This window comes from Atractosteus spatula, chromosome 23, assembly GCF_055471065.1.
Source record: "Atractosteus spatula isolate fAtrSpa1 chromosome 23, fAtrSpa1.hap1, whole genome shotgun sequence".
Classification (NCBI taxonomy): domain Eukaryota; kingdom Metazoa; phylum Chordata; class Actinopteri; order Semionotiformes; family Lepisosteidae; genus Atractosteus; species Atractosteus spatula.
The window spans coordinates 9791724-9814481 of NC_142728.1; the positions used below are offsets into that span (position 1 = coordinate 9791724).

Consider the following 22758-nt stretch of genomic DNA (forward strand, 5'->3'; position numbering starts at 1 on the left):
TGCCTGAGCACTGGCAGAGCACTTCTTTTCCTTAGCCAGGGAGCAAAAGGTGTGCCAGTGTGTAGCTGTATCGTAATACAAGACTTCTTCGCTTCCCCCTCTCGTGGGGGAACCATACATACAAAGAAGAGCCTTTGCACTAAAGGGAAAATAATAATTTAATAGCTGTTTCGTTAGAACACTAGTTCAGAGCTTGAACCACATCCTCGATCTTGTCGGGATCTTAAATAGCAAACCTGATGAGCCTCAGGTCCAGTAGTTGCGCATTCCCACCAGCCGCAGAGTAGGGAGTGCAGTGGGAGGTGTGCTCCACTGTTACACTACTTTCCAACATTTTAACTGGTTCTGTTAAAATTTGACATGCTTTTTATCAAACGCCAATCCATGTGCTTATAATTTACCTTAGCATTGTGTTGCACAGCCCTGAGGGATGTGGCATCGAAGAAGGTCCTGTGGTTGGCATTAAAATAGCTTGCTATGTTTTTAACAAAAGCTGTGTCTGTCAGCTTTAGTTTTTCATTGCAGACATGTGGCAAGCTTACAATATCATTTTCTCAATTAATTTAACTTGCTTTTACCATATCATGCCAGTTGGTTTGCTATTTGGTGGTGCAGTTTGAAATGTAGGGTAGAATTTGCTAGCAAAGGCAAATGATAAGCCAAAAGCATTAGTTTCCTTTCTGAAGTGTATATTCCCACATGACAGATGAACTGCAAAGTGAAATAAACAAAATCTATGCTTTGGTTATGTCATTTCTCAGATTGTAGTCTTATGCAAAGAAAAAGTTCAATTTTCATCTTGATAAAATTTTCACAGTGGTACCTAGTAGAAAAACTAATAGCTAGCCTAGTAGAAAAACTGAAAAGCTAATATCATCTAATAAAATTAAGCATAATGTGTTCAGATAAGATGCCTCCACGCTGAACATTTGGAAGTTAAGTAGGACCATGACCTTGTTCATTGGCTTATATTTCGCCATCTCTCCTGAGAGCATGATAAGGGAATTGTGATTGAAACATAAATGAGACTAAAATGAACATGGGTGGTAAAAAGTGTTTGAGGCTGATTTACCCCCTGGACTACCGAAGTGGAAGTGGAGGCCCAAACTAAGAATACGCAGATTAAACTTGTATATTGGTTACTGCTCTTCTCACAGTTTTACAAATAACAGATTGCAATGTGTTCCTAATTTAACAGCTAGAATTATGACTTTGTCACATTCAAATGGAGTTTGAGAATCCTTGCTCTGGCTTCCTGTCAGGTTTTAAGTTGATTTAGTCTTACTCTTGTTTACCTTTAATGCCGTCCATGGCATGGTTCCACAACTGACCCTTTATTTTTCTACAGCACTTGATGCAACCTCTTCAGCTGAAAGGGCTCATTGTTGATCAAACACCATGCCAAAAGAAATCAAGCCAATCAAACTATTTGTATTTTTTCAATATAGATTATTGTGAACATTCTCTTCTGTTTTTATATGTAGTTTTATAACCTCAGTTCTCAGTGACAGCTATGAAAGGCAGGGTGTAAAGTAACTTTTTTTAGATTTATACTTTATTTAAGTATTTTATTTTTGGAATACTTACTTTTACTATGTTACATTGTTTTAGAACAAAAAATATAGTTTACTCCCATTACATTTCCCAGAAGCATCTTCGTTTCTCGTTCCCTCTGTGATACTGACGTTAACATGGACTAGGATTCTGACTGGCTAAAGCAGAGGTGCATGCACGAAGTGTCTGTATGCTGCCGTGACGTACTATTCAATTCATTTTATTTTTATATAGTGCGTTTCACAACAGGGTTGTCCCAAGGCACTTAACAAAGCTGTGTGACAGTACAGTATATGACATTACAATACAGAACGAGAAGAAGCCGGAAGACAACAAGGAGAGGAGCCAAAAACTAGGGTTGTCTGCCCAACCCCTCTGGGCATGCCATTGTTATACAATTACTATTACTATTCTGAAGCCCAGCCACATACAGCGGTGTTTTCTAACAGAACCATTCGACAAACACACCAAAACACACCAGCAAACAGGGAGTGCGCTTGTAACATCCTTACTGTGTACCGTAAAACATGGATGTGAAGAGGGGAATTATTTCCTAGACGAAGTAATGGAAATGGGATTAATGGGGACAAGGAGGAAGTATATATTCTCATGTACGATTTGGCTTCATAAGAATCAAAGTATTTCAATAAAAATATGGACCAGGACATGACAATTTTACAAAAACTTACATTTACATTTTCGAGTATAAACAGAACGCTCCAATAGCCAGTTAAATTGAGCACTTAAATGTAATTTAGCCTTGCTTGAAACGTTTAAGAAACACTCAAAATGTGAAAATTGATAATTGTTTGTGTTTTGAGCAATTAACAACATTTTTAAACATTACATACATTTAAACATTAAATTTTAAAACTTAATGATTGTATCACGTACGTATAGTGCACACGAAGGTGAAAGCAACACTATAAAGTACTTTTAAATTGAACTTTTCTGTACATTATAAAGTATTTTATTATTCTGCTGTAGTATTACATTGTATTGAATAATATATATATATTTGATTTAGAGTGAATATTATATTGTATAGTGTAAAATTGGTTATTTGTAACTTATCTAGCAAGGCAGTCTTTGCTTCTTGACATTTCTGTGGGCTTTATTAGGGCGTTTTGTATTTAGAAGACAAATTCAGAGCACAGAAAAATGCAAAAATCACATATACATCTATATTTCAAACAATACAGTAATAATATATAACTTTAGATAATACATAGCTATTTTGCAATGATTTTACTAAAAATTTTCCATTTTATTTGGCCCGTTTACATTAAACTTGGGGAATTTATGTCCACGGTCTGTATAATATCCATTTATGTAACATGATGGTATGTGCATTTTTTTCATTACCTAATTAGTTTAATTCAAATAGTTAACAATATTTCAATATAATGCAATTAATTTATATGTGTTTTATTCCGGTTTTCAATTAAAACCTACAACTACCTCAGCAGATCAGCAGGGGTGTGTTCAGGACAATTAATAAAAGGAAAAACGTAGGTCCAGTCAATGAGTGTAAAAGTGTTCCTGCAATCTTGTGCAGATTAGTTTTGTAATATTTTTAACTGTTTTCAGATGTCCTGATTTTACAAACCTTCTTGTGGAAGAAATCTACTGTTCCCATTCCAAAACCTGCCAGGCTAACAACCATCATATCACAGAAACTCTCAATTTATAACTTATAACTTGATAAAATGGGTCCTAGAGTTCTTAATTTATACAGTAGGTCTCAACAGGTGTGACATTCACTACCCTTCCCCTGCACCACCACAGAGCTGTGTCTTGTCTCCCTTACTATACATTTTGCACACTAATGACTGTTATCTCAATAAGACACAGACATCTCAATCAGTCTGTTGATGACACAGCCCTGGTCAGCTTATTACAATATCAAAAAAATCAGCATGGGTCCATTCTAAATGATTTGACTAAATGATGTGTTGAGTTCTCTTTGAATTTGAAGTCTCTGGAAATTAAAGGAACATTTTAGGAAAAATGCAACACTCCCCCAACCTACTGTAATTAACAGTCAGATTATAGAAATTGTCAACAATTAGGACTGTACTCATTGACCCAAACATAAGACGTGACAAATGTTGTGGGACTGTTTGTAAAAAAGGCCAACAGTGACTTTTTTTCTTAGGAATCTCAGCTATTATAAGATAAGATCATTTTATTAGCCATATACAATTTCTTGCATTAGGAATTTGTCTTTTCACATACCCCAGCTTGCTCTCCATGAGACACACAGACACAAAGACAGGGAGAGAGAAGCTTGGGGTCAGAGTACAGAGTCAGCCATTTATACGGTGCCTCTGGAGCAGTTGGGGTTAAGGGCCTAGCTCAGAGGCCCAACAGAGTAGGATTCCTGTGCCAGCCACAGGATTTGAACCAGCAACCTTCCAGCCTAAGGCAGAGATCCTTAGCCACAATGCCCCTGCTACTCCTAGAATTCAAGGTAGAACTATTTTCTTATTTTTCTATAAGTTATTTATTGAACGTGACTTAATATACTGTCTCACTTGTTGGCTTGGCAACATCAGTATCAGTTAATTGTAAAAGGCTGGAAAAATTAGTGAAACTAAGTAGATAAATAATGAAGCCATGGTAACAGCAGAAAGTATGGTTACTTTTTACTTTCTGGTACGTGACTACTGATGCAGTAGATATGATATTTTTATACTTTTACTTTAGTAGTTTTTTTGAATATGGAAACTTTTTACTTTTACTGAATTAGTTTTGGAAGTAACAGTACTTTTACTCAGGTAACATATTTAAGTACTTTATTGTAGAGAATCTGTACTAGTATGCAAATTGATGGATAGTTGGCTTCAGGAATACTTTCAAATGTAGAATTGATCTACTGGTACCATCCAATAGTATTATTATGGGTTTTGCTTCAAGGGTATTGGGTGGAGCCAAGTATAGAAAATGTCTATTGGCAAAAATTAACTTTTTTTCTAGTGTAATACTGAAAGATGCAGCAAATAATATTCTTAATATACATTTTTCATGACCTTTTCCTGTCCAATTAAACTCAGTCATGATCATTAATTAAAAAAACCTTATACTGTACATATTCCGCATTGTTCCTTTTTTCTTTTTTCGAACAAAGCTGTATTGTTATGTTTGTCTTTTTAAGATTTTTCAATTGTGTTTTAATAGTCAAACACTGTTCTCTCAGCTTACTGTATATAGCAAACTGCTGGTGGTTCTTACTGACTGATTAAAGGTATGTTTGTGGCTTTAAAGTTTCATTTACTATTGTAAATTATATACAGTAAATGTAAATATAATTGTCTTAATGAGCTGGAGTGCTCTTCATTTATAGTATTACTAATAATGGAAAATGTTTTCATAGCAAAGGGTGTATATGTCAGATTTATATAAAACTGGTCTTAGTTTAAGATATTTCATACTTATTTTAACAAATAATACTGTACTTCTGGCACTTTAATGTAATTAAAGCACAATCAGAATGGCAGAAAATCTTCAGATGAGTCATTTTGTTCTTAATTGGAAGAAAAAATGTTGACACTATTTCTTTTTTCTGCCAATTTGTGTGTGTAGAAAGAAGAGTTTGGCTAAAACAAAGTTCTTTAACCCTATCATCAGTGTTTAAATTAGACATCGGGTGAATTAATGTTAAGTATTTTGTACAGATATTGTTTTAATATCGGTGGTATCAGACAAGTGATAAAATAAGTGAGAAAATACTGACATTACTGCAGTTTTAATGTTCAATGTAAGAATATTTCTGGGAAATGTACAAAATGCGAGAAAAATTATTTTGTTAGTGTTTTAAAATGACCACATATTTTCAGGCGCCAAGACAGGAAACAATTCTAGTAAACTATTGAACAATTATACTTCAGTCGCTCAGACAAGCCCAGTGTCTGATAACTGTACATTGTGTTTGATTTTAACCTTACTGCATTGGTAGTGGAATGGGGATGACTGAGTGCTGTCAACAGATTATCGCAGAGGAGGAAAGCTGATATTAGCTGAATAGAACTAACATTATTTTCTATTCTGTGTTTTTCTCCCATTTTATGTTGAATTTGTCACAGTAGGTTATCTATCTGCAGACAGCTGGTCAAGTGACTAATAATTATTACTAAAACATTAGCTTGCAGCTAAGTAGTAGCCTTACTGGAAAAAAAACTGAGTGAACATTGTATTCTAAATTACTTATTAATATCCTTCTGAAAGCTGAGTGAAATACACACAATAATTATTTAACTCTCTATCCAAAGGTCTAGTCTTGCAAATCAAAGTGTGTTACTTCTCAGAATGTAGCAATTGCTGACTTTTCCTGGATTTATTTGAGGTTTGTTGGATCACAAACAATCTTAACAATGCTGAATCATTCAGTTAAACTCATTGCCATTTTTCTTTGCTTATTTTGTCATATGACATTTGCTTAAGTATTGGGTGTGAAGCACTTATAAATTTATTGGAAACTAACATTTGTAACTGGAACTTGGTGTTCTGAATAATTGAGTTTATAAGGAATTAAACTCTTGTTTCTAAAAGTTTGGGAGATAAAGTGTTACCGGAATTGTTTGTATGAAGGAGGTTTGCAGCGTTAAATACTATCCCCAAGGGTGGTTGTGTTTATTCTCAGTATTATGGAATGTATGCCTGCAATATGGAATGCTTTTGCATGTGTGCTCCATTACTATAACAGAGCTTTTATACTCTACTCCCTGCTTAACCTATCTGGCCTTCTATACAGCAGCTACAGTAGAACTGTTTTGCAGGTAAGCTAGTGTAACTCATTTCTTTAAGATTTAAAAGACTTTTACTGGAGGAATCAGTGTTTTTTTATTCCAGGCTGGAGTTACTGTACACTGCCAAAAGCATTTTGAAGTGAATAAATTAGGAACAGAATTGTAAAGCTTTTATGCATTTTTTATACTTTTTATCATAGAAAATACAGGAGATTAGTGTATGTGACTCTGTTTGGAGTGTTTTGTCCTGTTTTCTGCATGGATTCTAAATAGCACAGAAGAGATCTCGTAAGCTGTGAAGTAGAATGAGCACAATATTATTTATGGCTCATTAATATCCAGCCACATCTGGTGTGAATTTGCCCTCCCAGCATTTATGATGTTTTTGTGTGATTTGGATTTTTTTTTAATTTGAGTCTGAGTTCTTGGATTAAGGCAGTATTATCTGTAGTTTGCTGTGGCTTCTACTTTTTTTGCATTTGCTATCTGTGATATAGTTCTAAATCTTCAAAAATCATAATAATCTACTTGGTATGTAGTTTTACATTTGTATTATTTATTTTGTGATATTCTGACACTTTTGTTGTCTAAAGTCTTAGAGGATAAAATGTGTTTAAGATAATTGAAAAAATAAAGTTAATTTTTAATGTACTTTTTAAATTTAATTTAAAAATTTAATTAAAATTTTAGGTTTTTAATGAACTTCTAATGAAAACAAGTTGTAACTAAATCTTTTCTGGTTTGACTTACTTTATTGCTTAATTTTCCTATAATCTTGTGATGTGTGATTTTTTTCAGGGAGATATCCAACAGTTATTGATAGTACCAGACCACCGGGCAGCATATGACTACTGTGAGCACTACAGCCCGGACTGTGAAGTACCTGTTCCAGAATCCCCACAGTCTCAGGACCCCAACCCAGATGAATATGTAAGTAGAGAAAAAAAGGAAAAGAAAATGTCATTATACTGTATATATATATAGTGTCATGCAATTGTGAATTCAAAAGGTTAAATTCATGAAGGATGGCCATTTTCATCAGTGGTAAAACTCACTGTGCTTCACTGTGTTTCACAACCTACCAATCCATCCATTTTCTAACTTCTTCATCCAATTTAGCATCACGGAGGAGCCGGAGCCTATCCCGGCAAGCATTAGGTTCAAGGCAAGAAGCACCCTGGACACACATTCACATCAGGGGCAGTTTTTCCAGAAGCCAATTATCCTACCAGCATGTCTTTAACTGTGAGAGGAAACCAGAGTACCCCACGGAAACCCACACAAACATACGGAGGCCGTACAAACTCCACTCTCACAGCACCCCAGGTCCAGAACTGAAGCCAGGGCCCCAACACTGACAGGCACCAATGCTAACTACTGTGTCACTGTGCCACTCTGTATGGTCTACCATGTTTTACATATCATGACACAATGGACATTTGCAGCTATTAAATATTATTTAGTTAAGTTTTATCTGTTCAATTGAAACAACTGAAGTTGTAACTGAAAAACACCATATGTATGTGCACTTGGCCTTTTTAAATGTTATTTTTACTTGAGTCATTGTATTGTTAAGGTATCTCTGGACTGATAGCCTGAAACAGTTTCTCATGTATCCATTGTTTCATGTCAAATGAGTAGTTCTGAAGTATTTTTCAGGTGGTTTAAAAAAACTTACTGAAGGGAGAAGAAATATGTACAAAATTCTATGTAAAGAATTAAAATGCTGACTCTTCTATATGTTCTAAATAAAAAAGAAATATGCAGACATTATGATAATACCTGCTTATGCTTGCAGCTTGTGGCCCCATGCCAGAAGAAGCTTCTTAGAAGCATGATTGTTTATGATATTAAAACCAAAATAAATCATGCTGCCTGTACAGGTACTATATCTTGACATGTACAGTACATAATCCTCAGAAGTGCTGATGAACTGTGGATGCCTCTTTCCAGTCTTCTGTTGTTTTGAGGATTATCATGGTTCAATTTTTTTTAATTTTAGCAATTCTTTATTAATTTTTGTAAAACATAAAACCTAAGTCTTTTTCCTAATAGGTCTATGCAAACAACAAGTGCTTGGACAAGCAAAAGCTGTATTTTAAGTCTATAAAAATATATATAGATTTCATTTACCATCCACCCACTGTATGAGTACTGTTATACTGTAAGCATTTCTGATTTTAAGGTTCACTTGAATTTTTAATTGTGGACCCAGAAAGAACTGAATAACCCATTTACAATAGCAATACACTGTGTACACTGTGTATTGGAAAAAACTTTTATTCTTTATACTTTAGGCAGCATTGGGCTCCAAAATATCTACTGTAAATACAGCCAACTCTGTGGTCAGTTCAATTCTGTACTAGTTCAATCCTGCACTTTATCATTACCCGGCTGTGACAGAGATTCCCTAAGCATTGGAACCCAGTTTTATGTGTCACCAGGACTGAATGGGCTACATTTTGCCAGAGTAGATTAAGACTTCCTATATACGGTGGATATAAAAAGTCTACACACCCTTATTGAAATTGCAGGATTTTGAGATTTAAAGCCAGAAATCAAGATAAATCATGTCAGACATTTTTCCATCTTTAATCTGACCTTGCAAGAGAAAATTCAAGAGAAAAACAACTAGATAATTATTAGGAAAAATATTTTAAATTAAAAACCCACAACAAGGGTGTGTAGACTGTACATGTTATCTTATAGTGGGAGATGCACTACTCCTTACATTGTGTAAAATCCTAAGACAGTGGGTGTGTTGGAGAAGGGAATGCATAAGTCCATATTATGTCTGTGAACTTTCAGGAGTGGCAGCAGTGAAGCAAGTTGATTTACAATTCAGAATTTGAAATTGACAGGGTTTAAAATGTACACATCTTGCCGATTAATATGTATCCTACGTATGGTGTTTTCAGAATTAGTAATTGCAACAATTTTATCTGTTGTAAAACTTAATGTAACTCTTGTTCTATTAGGCCATACATAGCGTGCTTGCTTTTGTCTTTCCTTCAGAACGTTGATGAAGAAAGCTATTATTATGAATACCCCTACTATGAAGACATGGATATTGATGGAAAGCCTACAGAACCATCCCCATCACCAGCTGCAGAAGAGGTATGGAAGATCTGAGGAGGGGCTAAATGTAATGATTAAGGGAAAATAACAATGGTATAAAGGTGATAGTATTGGGGTTAAAATATAAACCAAAAACTGCAAAGACATAAAATGGTATGCTTTCTTATTGTATAATATGTATATTATTACTGAAAAGCAACTTAATATATGATATATGTCAAATATATGCCTCACAAAAATTAGAATATATAATATGATATATAATATTGTACTAAGTATAATGCACAATAGAATATATTATAATATAAATTATTAACAAAAATAATCCTTATATTTTTGCTAACCATGATATATTTTAGTATGTCAGTGATAAAAATGTTTTTAATGTAATGCTTTACCAGTTTTCCCCCTAGAAGAGACTTTTGGAGTTTATTATAAATGTAACAAAAAACACAAAGTTCTTACATTACTACAACAAGAATATTGCTTGTGACAATCTTTCTTTGCTATTTCTTTGATATATAGTGAGACTTTTTTGCAACCTGCTCAAATTATTTATTTTTTCTGTGGTCTGTTTTGCTGTCAGGAAACATCTTATGTCAATCAAGGAGAAGGAAAAATAGAAACAAAAGTTATTGAAGGTTCAGAAGTAGAGAGTCCAACAGAAGCACCTTACAAGGAATCAGAATATCGAGAGTATGATGAAACATATGAGACATATTACGATGAAGCAACTACAACTCCAGTTATTGTAGATGCCAGCGTGGATCAAGGCTCCACAGTTACAGTTGGTTCAAATGTGGATCTGGGATCAAGGATAATTGTGGGATCAAGTGATCTCGGTACTGGAGTGGACCTTGAGAAAAAGATTGAAAGTGGTGACACTAGTACTTCTGTCACTGTTATACAGAATGGCACCCGCGTGAGTACATTTGATTTTGCTACATCTGAACATGCTCTTATCAGACTTTCAAATAGTTAAAAATGCAGTTAAAGAGGTTTTCAAAGTCCCTGACTGTTTAATATTCCAGTGTCTAGTGTAGGATTCTTCTTAGCATGATTTTCTACTGTTTTATCTTTCATTTTTAAACATCTCCACAGTCTTTTCTCCATGAGAAATTATCTCATCTGTAATAAATGGACAACTGGAAATAACATCTAAAGCACATTGAATATTGCAATGAAGCTTGACTAGGCTTTTAGTAACCCTGCTATGTTTCGTTTTCCTGTACAGACGGGGAATAGGATCACCATTGGATCATTTGGCCAAGGAGGAAACTATGGTGAAGGCTATGGTGAAAGCTATGGGGAAGGCTATGGTGAAAGCTATGGGGAAGGGGAGTATGGTGAGGGGGGTTATGGAGAAGGGGAAAGATCTGGTCAAGGAGGTGAGCTCAGTCAGGGTGGAGGTGAAGGCTCTCAAGAAGGCTATGGCCAAGGTGGGGGAATTACTCAAGGAGGAGGGACCTCACACAGTGCTGGAACAGGTCAAGGAGGAGGGAGCTCACATGGTTCTGGTCAAGGAGGAGGGAGCTCACATGGTTCTGGACAAGGAGGAGGGAGCTCACATGGTACTGGTCAAGGAGGAGGGAGCTCACATGGTGCTGGTCAAGGAGGAGGGAGCTCACAGGGAGCAGGGGGCAGTCAAGGAGGCACAAGGACAGGAGTGACTGACGAAGAAGAATATACTGACCAGGAATTTACTGAAGTACTCATCAAAGAACTTGACAAGGAATACACAGACCTTTATGACTATGGTGATGCTAGTGAATTTGAAGATGTTCATAAAGGTTCAGCATTGCCTGCAGAAACTGATGATTTTTATGGACAGGTATGTGTTTTGTCTTGTTCTATAACAAGTTGGTTCTGTAAAACATGTGTCATTCTTGGCACAGTCAAAATAATAAAATCTGTCTTGATGATGGAAGACAACATGGACTGTTAAGGCATTGATAAAGACACTGTGGTTAACATCTCTCAATCTTTTCTGTATTTAAATGATTGAGAAATAAGAAAGTAAACAAGGCTGTTTAAAATGCTTAGCTTCAAGTAGTGTTTCTAGCCCAATCAATTATATTACTACTAAGGGAACACAAGATCTTTGTAATGCATATGCTTTCTGCACTTCAGAATTCCATCATTTCTTCTTTCATTTTCATTTTATTCTTGCATTTAGATGATATTATAAATATTATTCAAAGGGGAATACAGTATGTATTAATTTCATGGTTTTACACATACTGGAACACATAAAGAAATGCTTGTCTTATGTCCAACAATATGTTAATTAATCTGTATACTTGTCAGGAACCCAGAAGGTGATGTCATGCATGATGTCAAGATCAGTTGTAGAAAATTAAAAACAAGAGCAGATGTATAGCACCTATAAAAAAGAAGAATGAAGCAGTTATACTGTATAAAAAATTACAAAAAGATTAGAAATGATTGATCATGTGTTGATCTGTTACAGGTTGATGGAGCAAGGGGGGAGAAAGGACAGAAAGGAGAACCTGCAATCATTGAACCTGTAAGTATCACTGCTCATTTATTTTGGGTCTGAAATCCTATATTTTATGTGATATGTGAGATTAAATATATTTGAAGTTAGATAATGCTATTATATTTACAGATAAAGTTCTGTTCAAAGTTAGTTTAATGAGATTTTTACTGGGTTAAAGAACAAGCTGTGTTTAAACACACCATAACAAGCTCTAAGATACTGAAACTGCCTTTTTATCATCCAAATTCCAACCTGACCAATCAAGTGAATAAAGACTCTAGCTGTGATTGTTTTAGATGTACATAGCACTGCACTAAGCCTTGAGAATACAAAATACACAGACTCTTTTCTTGTGTATCTACTAACCTGAAGGTTGTATATTCTTGGCAAAGAAACATAAACATTTGTACACAGATTTTCAGAGTTTACCCAGACTGCTTCTTTTAAGGTTTTTGAGTTATCTCTCATTTATAAACAGAGCTAATAAGCCAGTAGGGATGAGTACTGAACTGTGAGAAAGCATGGAAGAATAATATCCAAGGCTGTATTTAAGACCATGTACTGCTACTATACTGCTAACAGAAGGGCATTCTATCACAGCATAAACATAATCAAATATTTTATCTTATATGGGCCAGGTGTTATTGTTTGAATGTATTCCCAAGAAGACTGCAATTCTCATTAAACATGCTGAACAGGCACATTCTAAGTCATTACATTAGATGTAAACCTGTCCTACAGTATGCATAACTGTTTGAACACCATCCCCTCCTTTCTGAGGCACCTTATTTCCTTTGCAGTTCCATGAGTGAAACAGATGAAACTGAGCACATTCATTCATTACTTCCTGGTCATGCATCATCAGTGAGGCAGGGTTTGTTAAAGTAGGGGTCTTCACCCAAATGGGATCTCAAACCATCACAGGAGGCTTGCAGAGATAGTATGAAAATATTAACAATATGTGTAATGTTGAAGGCTTTAAATGTGTTTGGAACATAAGAATCCCACCCCTGTTTTGTAGGGTGACTTTACATCTATAAGTCAAGAAAAGGTTAGCAAATAAGCCCTCTTCTAAGCTCTATTTCACTTAAGGTGCAAAATACAGTTTTTAACAGTATTTTAAAAATTAAATAATAAAAAGGGAATGTTATCAGTGCAGTTAATCCTTAGGTTATATTTGAAAGGTTGATGTTAGTGAAATAAATGGAGATGCAGACCTCTATAACTTTGTGGGCATGGAAGGAAGATGCATGAGCCTTACATACAAGTGCTGTCACAATAAATGTTTGTCTTGATAAAATATAGGCAATAAATCTTTTTGTCGATTAAAAGATTATTTACAATACACAAATTGAAAATGGAAATAGCTGTTCTGCTTTATTGAACACTTAAACACATTATATTAAGTGTTGGAGGCTGGAAGAGGGAGAGAGACATTTATCATTTTAAACATCCTTGAAAATATCCAGCTGCTATTACGTATTAAACAAACTCCTCACTGTATATGGACTGGGGATCAGTGCACTGATCAAGTTACAGACGTAACGTCACCCCCCTTTGAAATTTAGGCAGTGTGAAACTCTGCTGCCTCCCAGGGTTATATTCTCTGTCTATGGAATGGGGACCAGTATCGAATCCCAGCAGGAGCTGAGAGAGCTCCACTTGTCACATAGATTCCGTGTACACTTAACCATGCCGTGTAGATTCACCACTGTCTCAACACTTAACAATATATTTAGTTTATACACATAATTGCCACAGCTATGTGGATTGAAATAATATATTATTTTATTTTCTAAACTCAGAAATAAATAGCGTCCACTCTTTAAATTTTTAGAACTAATTAAAATAACATAATACTGACAACACACACACTGTGACAACCAGCCTGTCTATTGACTCTACAATATATATATACTGTAGCCAACTTTATGTTCAGAGGCTTTCACAACTTTCTCCCATACTCTCTAGGAATGCTTTTGATTAATTGTTCTTAGGTTTTATTAAGGAATTCCAAACAATACGGTGCCAACAAACAAAATCTTTCCTGTTTTGAGTTACAGTATTAAGTAAAGCTAGGATTACTTAAAAAGCTTAACTGAGAGATCATTAATAAAAACCTTTGACAGAATCTTGATCGAAACTGTGTACAATCAGACACAGTAAGTAAGTGTCACCGGGAATTTTAAATTCAATAATAAAGATATTATTAAGACATGCTCAGTAATGTCTCCATAATGCTGAGCACTAAATTGTTTGTTATTTGGTCCTACAGTAGGATTGCATCTAAGCAACAAATTGTCATTTGTATTCATTTTTGGTATATTTTTCTTTATATTGTAAACTAAAAAACAAATTTGATTACTTGAAATGAAATGTCTCCAATTACAAATTGTGAAATACAGCAGTTGTATTTGGAAATTGTAACCTGTCCCTAAAAATTTGGTGTCACCCACCCCCCACATTTGTAAAGGATGAGCCAGGGTGCTGCTGCAAGGACAAAATGGGGTGGAGGGATGCATATGAAATTAAATGTACAAGCGGATAAGATAGAAACACACTATTTAAACATAGGTAAGTGGAAGTCGGTGAGATTAGGGTTTTTCCAGACCCTCATTTAAAACTTTATTCCAAAAGAAAATGGCTTTCTATAATACATTCATATTTCGATTTATGCATTTTTTGTGTTTTATATTCCATCCATCAATTATCTAACCACTTCATCCAATTCAGGGTCACAGGTGAGCCAGAGGATATTTCACCCAGTAACAGGTGCCAAAATAGGGTATATGCTGGATGCCACACTGGTCCAGTGCAAGGAAGACACAGACATAGACGCACACTCACACCAGGACCAGCTTTTTTCAGAAACCATATAAAAGTTCCAGTATGTCTTTTGACTGAGTGAGAATACCAGAGGACCTGGAGGAGACCCAAATGAACATGGGGAGAACACAGAAACTAAACATTTGTAGCACGACAGGTCAGAATTGAACCCAGGGACCCAGGACTGCAAGCAAGGCAGCAAAAGCTGAGCACTATGCCACTGTGCTGCCTGAGGTATATTTCTTCTAAATTACTAATAGTTAAATACTGCTTGTCATGGTTGCTTCCATCTTACTGATTTAACAGGGATCGACATGACAATGAACAATTATATGAAACCTTTTCAAGAAAGGATTGCAATGGAATTTTTTTTAAATGTGAGTTGATGTACTCCTAAATATATTTTTTAAATGGGAATTATGTGTCAAACAGTACCTGTATAATGTACTTGCATAGAGCAGTATGACATATACTGTATGAACATTCACAAGCCTCATTTTCATACAACTTTAGCTGTTTGCATTTTAAAGGGGAACAGCAGTCCCAATTTCACATACCGGTTATTAAATCTCGATAACAAAATAAAATCATTGATGGTATGGCAAAATAAGACAAATATTAAATTAAGCACAAATTGATGAGCTTTGTGAAAATACCGTAACACTGCCATGTTTTGGCAAAATGCACAAACGAGAGCAAGAGTTCCCATAATTGTTCTGTTTGGTACCATAATTGGTCTTCTGTTCTGTATTGACAAAATGTATTGTCAATTGTATTGTTAAGCGCCTTGGGGCAACCTTGTTGTGAAAGGCACTATATAAAAATAATTGAATAATTGTCGCGGTGCGGCCCTTCCTGCTCATGAGTCCCTGGAAACGCAAAAGGAAACTCAGTCTCTGAACAACTTTGATCATTTTTTATATATTTTAAATGATGCCTCAATGTTGAGCATTTGCCTGTACAGAACATACAGTAGTGGTCACAGAAAAAATAGAGGATCAGATAAGCAGGAAGTCAGACTGTTTCCTTCCATCAACTGGCCAAGGGATGAGTAATTAAGATAGGCACTGATGTTGGTCTGATCAACAAGTTTCTAGACAACATTCAGCGCGATGTATGAGTAAATAAGTACAGGCTGTGCAGTAGGCATTTCATCCCAGAAATGTCCCAACGTAATCTGCAAACTGAGTTAAATTTGTCTGCAAAATCATCTTAAAGTTGACATGTTGAATTCAGTTGCACTCATATCTGCATTAAAAATAAAGCATCTAAAAACATGAAAATGCCTTGAATGTGTTGGTTTCATAAGTTTAAATATAAAGTAATACAGTAGTAACATTCGCTTGGTCTACCACATAATTTCTTGATCTATTTCTGTTGCAATAGAGCACAGCACAGTTAGTTTACATTATTTTTAAGTAGTTTAGAAATATTTTTGCATACTCAAAATTTGAAATTACATCCCCAGCAATTCCAGTAAGTACTCCAATTGAACTTTGACAATACGGCAGGAAATCGATGATGTAATGTACAGTACAGTATTTTAGTAACTCTTATGCTCTTATAACTCGAAGAAATTCTAAAATAATCTTTCCACAAAGGAACGGGTAAAGGTTTATTCCAGGCTCACAGGGAAAAAAAGAGACAATGTTTCGGCTGTGGGGCTTCCTTCGCATGTACCTTCTTCATTCCCATGGAAACTTTTTATCTCTTTTTCTCCTTTCAGCTTGGAATAAACCTTTACCCGTTGGTTCTTGGAGCCGCAGCTAATGCTGATTTAAGTCAATGTGTTCCTGAGGTAGACAGAGGCACTGTCGCTGAGAGCAGTGTGGCAAGATTAAAGGGCTACTTTTAAATACGCTCAGAGAGCAAAAAAGAAGGAAAAATAGCGCTTGCACGGATGCTCTGAGAGCAAAAATAAAAATAAAAAGAATAATGCGCTGCGCAAGAAAAAAGAATAATGTTTGCTGAGGAGCAGAGAAAGGCACCTTGGCTGTAAAATAACCTTGGCGAGGTTATGACTAAACACCGTGTAGCTGCATGAGGAATTCTTATAGCTGAGCCGAAATCGGTCACAGCTGCAGTCGCTAATGCATTCTAAAGGGGCTATGGAAGTATAGGAAAAAATAACGGTGGGCTTACAGCAGAGCTTTTTTAATAATAATAATTGCTTACACTTATATAGCGCTTTTCTGGACACTCCACTCAAAACGCGTTACAGGTAATGGGGATCTCCTCCACCACCACCAATGTGCAGCATCCACCTGGATGATGCGACGGCAGCCATAGTGTGCCAGAACGCTCAACACACATCAGCTATCAGTGGGGAGGAGAGCAAGAATAATGAAGCCAATTCATAGAAGCCGATTTTTAGAGTAAAAAATACGCTCTGTTGTGCCACACTATTCAAATTTCTTATATATATATGTCAAAGAATTAAAGAGCTACCTTGCCAGCAGCCACATTGCCCTGCAACTTGCAACTGGCAGCCCACTGATAGAGGTGTGAGCCTGGGCAGTACCTGGATGGGAGACCTCCTGGGAAAACTAAGGTTGTTGCAGGAAGAGAAATTAGAGGAGTCAGCAGGGGGGGCTCACCCTGCAGTCTGTGTGGGTACTAATGCCCCAGTATAGTGACAGGTACAATACACTGTAACAAGGTGCCATCCTTCGGATGAGACATAACTTCAAGGTTCTGACTCTCTGTGGTCATTAAAAATCCCAAGTTGTTTCTCAAAAAGAGTAGGGTTTTACCCCGGCATCTTGGCTAAATTTCCCATTGGCCTTTACAAATCATAGTTCAGGTGGGTAGCTGTGTCAGCATGCGTAGGCTGCAAAGGAACAAGTAAGAGGTTTGTGTTCTCAAAGATGGTTTTCCGAACTCATACATCAGAAAGACTACCGAAACTAAAATTATCCTGCAGCTAGGATCACAACTTCCCTCTTCTCTTAACGACAGACTACTTTTCTTCTAAATTCTCTCTATTCATTGTAGGTTTCATTTCACACCTCTCTTCACCTATCCTGACTTCACACCTCCTGATTGGCCTCTCTTTCTGTCCCCTGCTCCTGCCCCTCGCTCCTCTCCTCTCCCAGCTTTTGTTCTCCCGCAACATTACATTTGCTTACTGCCACCTGAAGAAGGCTCCACGGCCGAAACGTTGTATTTTCTTTCTTCTCTTCTCAGCATGGAATAAACCTATTACTTGTTCCTTTACAAATCATGGCCTCCTAATAATTCCCATCTATGTACTGGCTTCATCACTCAGTTCTCCTCCCCACTGATAACTGATGTGTGGTGATTGTATTGGCACACTATGGCTGCTGTCGCAATGGAGTCCCCATTATTATTATTATTATTATTATTTCTACTACTTCCTTCTACTACTACTACCTTGTTGTCCACTGTAAATTAAGGTGGACTCTTGAAAATAAGTTTGGAATTTTGATAATTACACCATGCATCAAGATCCCTCAGACGAAAATCATAATTGTTGTCTACGTAGTCGGATATTGAAATCAAGGAGACGCATGTCTTTCTTTAAAAAGACGCATGTCTTTTTTTCTTGTCTTTCTTTCGTTGCCTCTTCCTCACTGGCTTTATGATCCATTTCATCCTGCTTACATTTGGGGTCAAATCGATTTCCTCGCACTTCCATCAAGATCGTTTTTACGACTAATTGTAAAATTTCCATTGGATTAAAAGAAACGTACAGTATTCACAAACCTATTGTTTACAACGTAGTATGGCTGCAATACGTCACTGGAAGTCTTGCTGCCTCATTCTGAATTGCAGAATAGGGCTCTGCACGTACTTGGAAATTTTGTCTGTTTTGTGATAGAAATAGGATATTGTGTTTAGAAATGTAGTCGTTGATGCTGATTATTTTAAACCCCAAAATATAAAAATATCATGGCAGTTCCTCTTTAAATATAGATGCAACATAATGTTTGCTGTGAATGACTAGAAGACTAGTTATAAAAATGCAATTCTCAATTTTTCTCTTGAAATGAAAACTCTATAGAGGTGTCATATGGCACAGCATCTTCTGTAAATTTTATTCAACTTAAAAGATAGGTGTGCTATCTATAGCCTATGAAGCCAGTATCTCAGCTAACTATTGCATCTGAATTCTTCCTTTTCCTCAAGCATTCTGTAAACCTTAAGATGTGATATTTTCCCACACATCTCTGTAGCTCCAGCAGAGGCTATCGACATTTGTGTTTCAGAAGGCTATATGTTGTGTTATATTCACATGCGTAACTACTGTATATCATTATACAGTTAACTCTGATCATGTATCACACAATTATGTTATTTAAATTGTCTCATGTGTAATCAATACTCATACTGGATTATGCTAATTACTACTACTGAATGAAATAGAAGGGTGCTACAGTATGTATTATTGTTTTCACTATTTGGAACAAACTTAATATTTATAATCTGCTACACTAAACAATAGCTCGTAGTTGTATGAATGCATTATTTGTATGTTGAATTCTTTAAACAATATTCACTAAAACAAAACTGAGAAACGAGTTTAGAATTTTGCAAATCAAAACGTAAGTAGTGCGATGTAAATGAGTGGTATGTGATCATAGTGCAGTTTAAAAATTGGGTGATTGGACAGATACAGCAGCAAACACTTTGTAATGCCTAGTACACTAAGACAAGTCCTTGCTACAATGCTAAATTTTCCTGCACAAATCTGAGACAAAGCTATAGTTCAGTCACAGACTGAACTTTGGCCTGGAAAGTTCAGTCCTTTCAACCATATCTCTTTTCAAAGTAAGATCTGGGGTTCAGGTTCAGGGGTTCGAACCCAGCTGAAGAGTTTTCTTTTAACAAATAAAAATGTCTTTGAAAATCTAAAATAGCAAATATTATGGACACTATATTGACATTTTTTATATTTCTAAATATCACAACATGTTCAAAGCCAAGTGATTTATTAATAACAACGAATAATTTCAAACTGCTACTGTACTGCCACTACTCTCGTTATTACTGGTAATTAATATTATCGACACTATATTGGATTTGTTGATATTTCTAAATATCACAAAATGTTCAAAGTTCACATCCTTGCAAAACAATCATGACATTCTCATCCAATCTAAGGTTTGATGTTTTTTTTTTATTTTGAAACTGTGATCTTGACATGCAGGTGTGAAGTAGGGTTAACAGCTTCAGATATTAAAGGTTATTAATAATATCTTCTGTGTCGCATTAACATTGGAATGTTCTTCCAAGTGTAAAAAGAGGCGATACACAACATGTCTCCTCTATAAATTTTCAGTTTACAGACAGACTGTCCAAGGTCATTTATTATGAATAATATCTTCCATATCGCATTAAAATTGGAATGCTTTTCACAGGTTTACACCTATTTTCTAACCGCTTTATCCAGGACAGGTAACAGTTTCATCCCTCCTCCTTCCCTCTGCCTGTCTGACCTGTTCCCATTTTTAACCATTCTGTGCCCCTACAGAAGTAGAGCTCAGGTAGAGTCAGGTATCTGTGAGCTCTTGTCTGTCATTTCATCTATACTTTTTGATGGAATCCTGAATGCTAACCTGTCACTTTAGAGTAGACTGTATACACTGTACATCTTTCTTTCATGCAATGATACATCTTTATATAGCCACTAATATGTACCTTAAATTAACTTTAAAGAAGCTACACTTCTCAAAGTGGGCAAGTGTGCTCTGTACATGAAAAATCTTGACCTTAGCAGGTAGTTTCACCAAACTGTTTGGAGCATTATCATGAACAACAACAAGTACTTTGCAATTCAAATTCCTCAATGCAAAGACATTTTGCCAAGTTTTACAATATGGGTTTCCATATTGTAGAGTGATACAGAGTGCATATTCTGCTTGGTACCAACAGCTGTAATAGAACTTTCCAATATGACTGTAAAAACTGTCTCACTTAACCATTTGAAAGGAAGATCTCATGCAATCATTTCTGTATTTATTTCAGGTAGGCTCTTTGTGAGATGACAATTACACAAGTAAAAGCTCTAATCTAGCTGGCATTGTAGTGACGGATCCTTCACTGAGTGATGGGTGTGCTTCAGTGGAGGAGGATTTAGCATAGTTCCAATTCCATACAATGCTTCCAATTCAGCTTCTTTTTTAAAAATCTCAAACAGGACTTTTCTTTTTAAATTTCAAAATGACCATGTTAAGATTTTTGTCTGCAATAGAGAAAGCTGCACTATGTGAGAAGAGCTTGAAAGCCATCTTCTAATATATGGGAAAGACATTTTCAGGAACTTTTAGAAAATTGTATTTAAACAAAAGTCAGTTTTAAACTAAATAATTGAGTTGTGTTTACCATTTCAGCATGTAAATACATATCCTAAGCAAAAAATGGATTTTGGTATTTACTGTGAAATATTAAGCAAAATTAAGTCTACTAATCTTCATTTGCATGGTATGACTAACATATTTCAGAGCTTAAATTCTAGTCATTGTTTCATAATTTCCCTGGTCATTCACATATTACTAAAATTAACATACCAAATACCAAATATTATTTGGTCCCTGATCTAAGTATAATTTCATTAATAAAGTAATATTCCTGTACCAACCTGATTTATTTTTCCCAAATAGTTCACACTCTGAGGTATTTAGTCTTCCATGCCTGGCTCTTATTACAGAACTTTTGCAGGGTTGGCACTGAATTAAGCAACAGGTACAGTAGAATCCAGCAGAAATCCGGTACAGTACATCAGTACAGTACATCGTACATTGTCCCTTGGATCATTTCTACTCACCTTTTCAGAAAGGAGTAATCTGATGCATTTGAATTTTTCCGACACCCCCTAAAAGATTAATTGCATTTATCAGTTGTCAAATCTAAAATTTATATGAACTTTCTTTGTTCTCTTCACTTACAGGGAATGCTTGTAGAAGGTCCACCAGGTCCTGAAGGCCCCACAGTAAGTGCCTTGCCTGGTTCCCTAGAGGAATTGGCCAAAGGAAATCAGTAATTCATTTGCATACAGCTGTGCTCTCTTTTTGTTTCTCTCTTTTATTCATTCCATATTAAATGCTGTGCACTTTTCTGCCTCTCTACAGTTGTAATTAATAGAAATTTGATAAGTTTTACTCACTCTTTTGTCATGGCAACACAAAAGCGTTTGAAAAGTTGAGAGTGGGTTTACTATTTAAGTGTTTAATTTTTTATCCTTTGCTAATGTTTCCCTGGAGGAAGAAAGTAACAGAAATATAGTAATTAATAATTATATTTATCCTGGTATTGTACATGCACAATGTAGGGAAGTATTGGAGCACAGTTGTAAAATAGATGTTGTAGAAAAATGAGCAAAGATGTCAGAATATATTTGTTTTAAATAGTGTGTTTTAGCTTAGATTACAAGTACTATGTTTTTGTTAGAGTAACACTCTATGATTATGTGGTAGGAAAACTTCCGTAACTTTTTCCAACAAAATCTCTGTATGAAAAGAGAAAAGTTTATATGTTTGTATGTAAGAGCCCCTTGGCTGCCTTCTTCCTCATCACAGACATAATCTATCCATTAACAGAGTAGGAAACTAAAATGTAATTTTTCCTGTAGTCAAATTTTATTTACTAAGTACAATTTACAGTTATAATTTCCCTTCTTTTGATCACAGGGTCTTCCAGGCCCCCCAGGTCTGCCTGGTCCCCCTGGCACCTCTGGAGATCCAGGAGAAAGAGTAAGTGGAAAACACTTAGACATAAGTGGCGACACGATTAGGTTTTCAGTTCTGTCAAATAGCACTCAATAAATATCAGGCAAACTTTTAACACTCACAGTTTATGGCTTGTATAGCCCATTCAGCTAGAATAATGACGATCATTGTAATTCATTTCTCATTATGAAATATTAATTGTAGTGCCTTTTGGCCAGAAATGTTAAGCAGCATTCCTCTGTCTTTCTACAAGCGCCTTCACCAGTGCCATCTGATGTTTGCAGTGATTTAATTAATACTGTCATTTTGACACTGGTTATTCAAAACCTAAATTGACCTAAGGGTAACATCATGTTCCATTCCC

General features: G+C 35.7%; 1 protein-coding gene across 3 annotated transcripts in view; it reads left to right on the forward strand.

Annotated features, from left to right (window-relative positions):
* col5a1 (collagen type V alpha 1 chain) overlaps positions 1-22758 on the forward strand; it is a 164434-nt gene that overhangs the window by 73727 nt on the left and 67949 nt on the right. For all 3 annotated transcript variants that reach the window (XM_088940533.1, XM_088940535.1, XM_088940534.1), the window contains exons 5-11: positions 7101-7232; positions 9318-9419; positions 9967-10302; positions 10615-11211; positions 11851-11907; positions 21617-21658; positions 22356-22418. In XM_088940533.1, the coding sequence (XP_088796659.1) occupies positions 7101-7232; positions 9318-9419; positions 9967-10302; positions 10615-11211; positions 11851-11907; positions 21617-21658; positions 22356-22418 (1329 nt within the window). The remainder of the gene's footprint in view (positions 1-7100; positions 7233-9317; positions 9420-9966; positions 10303-10614; positions 11212-11850; positions 11908-21616; positions 21659-22355; positions 22419-22758) is intronic.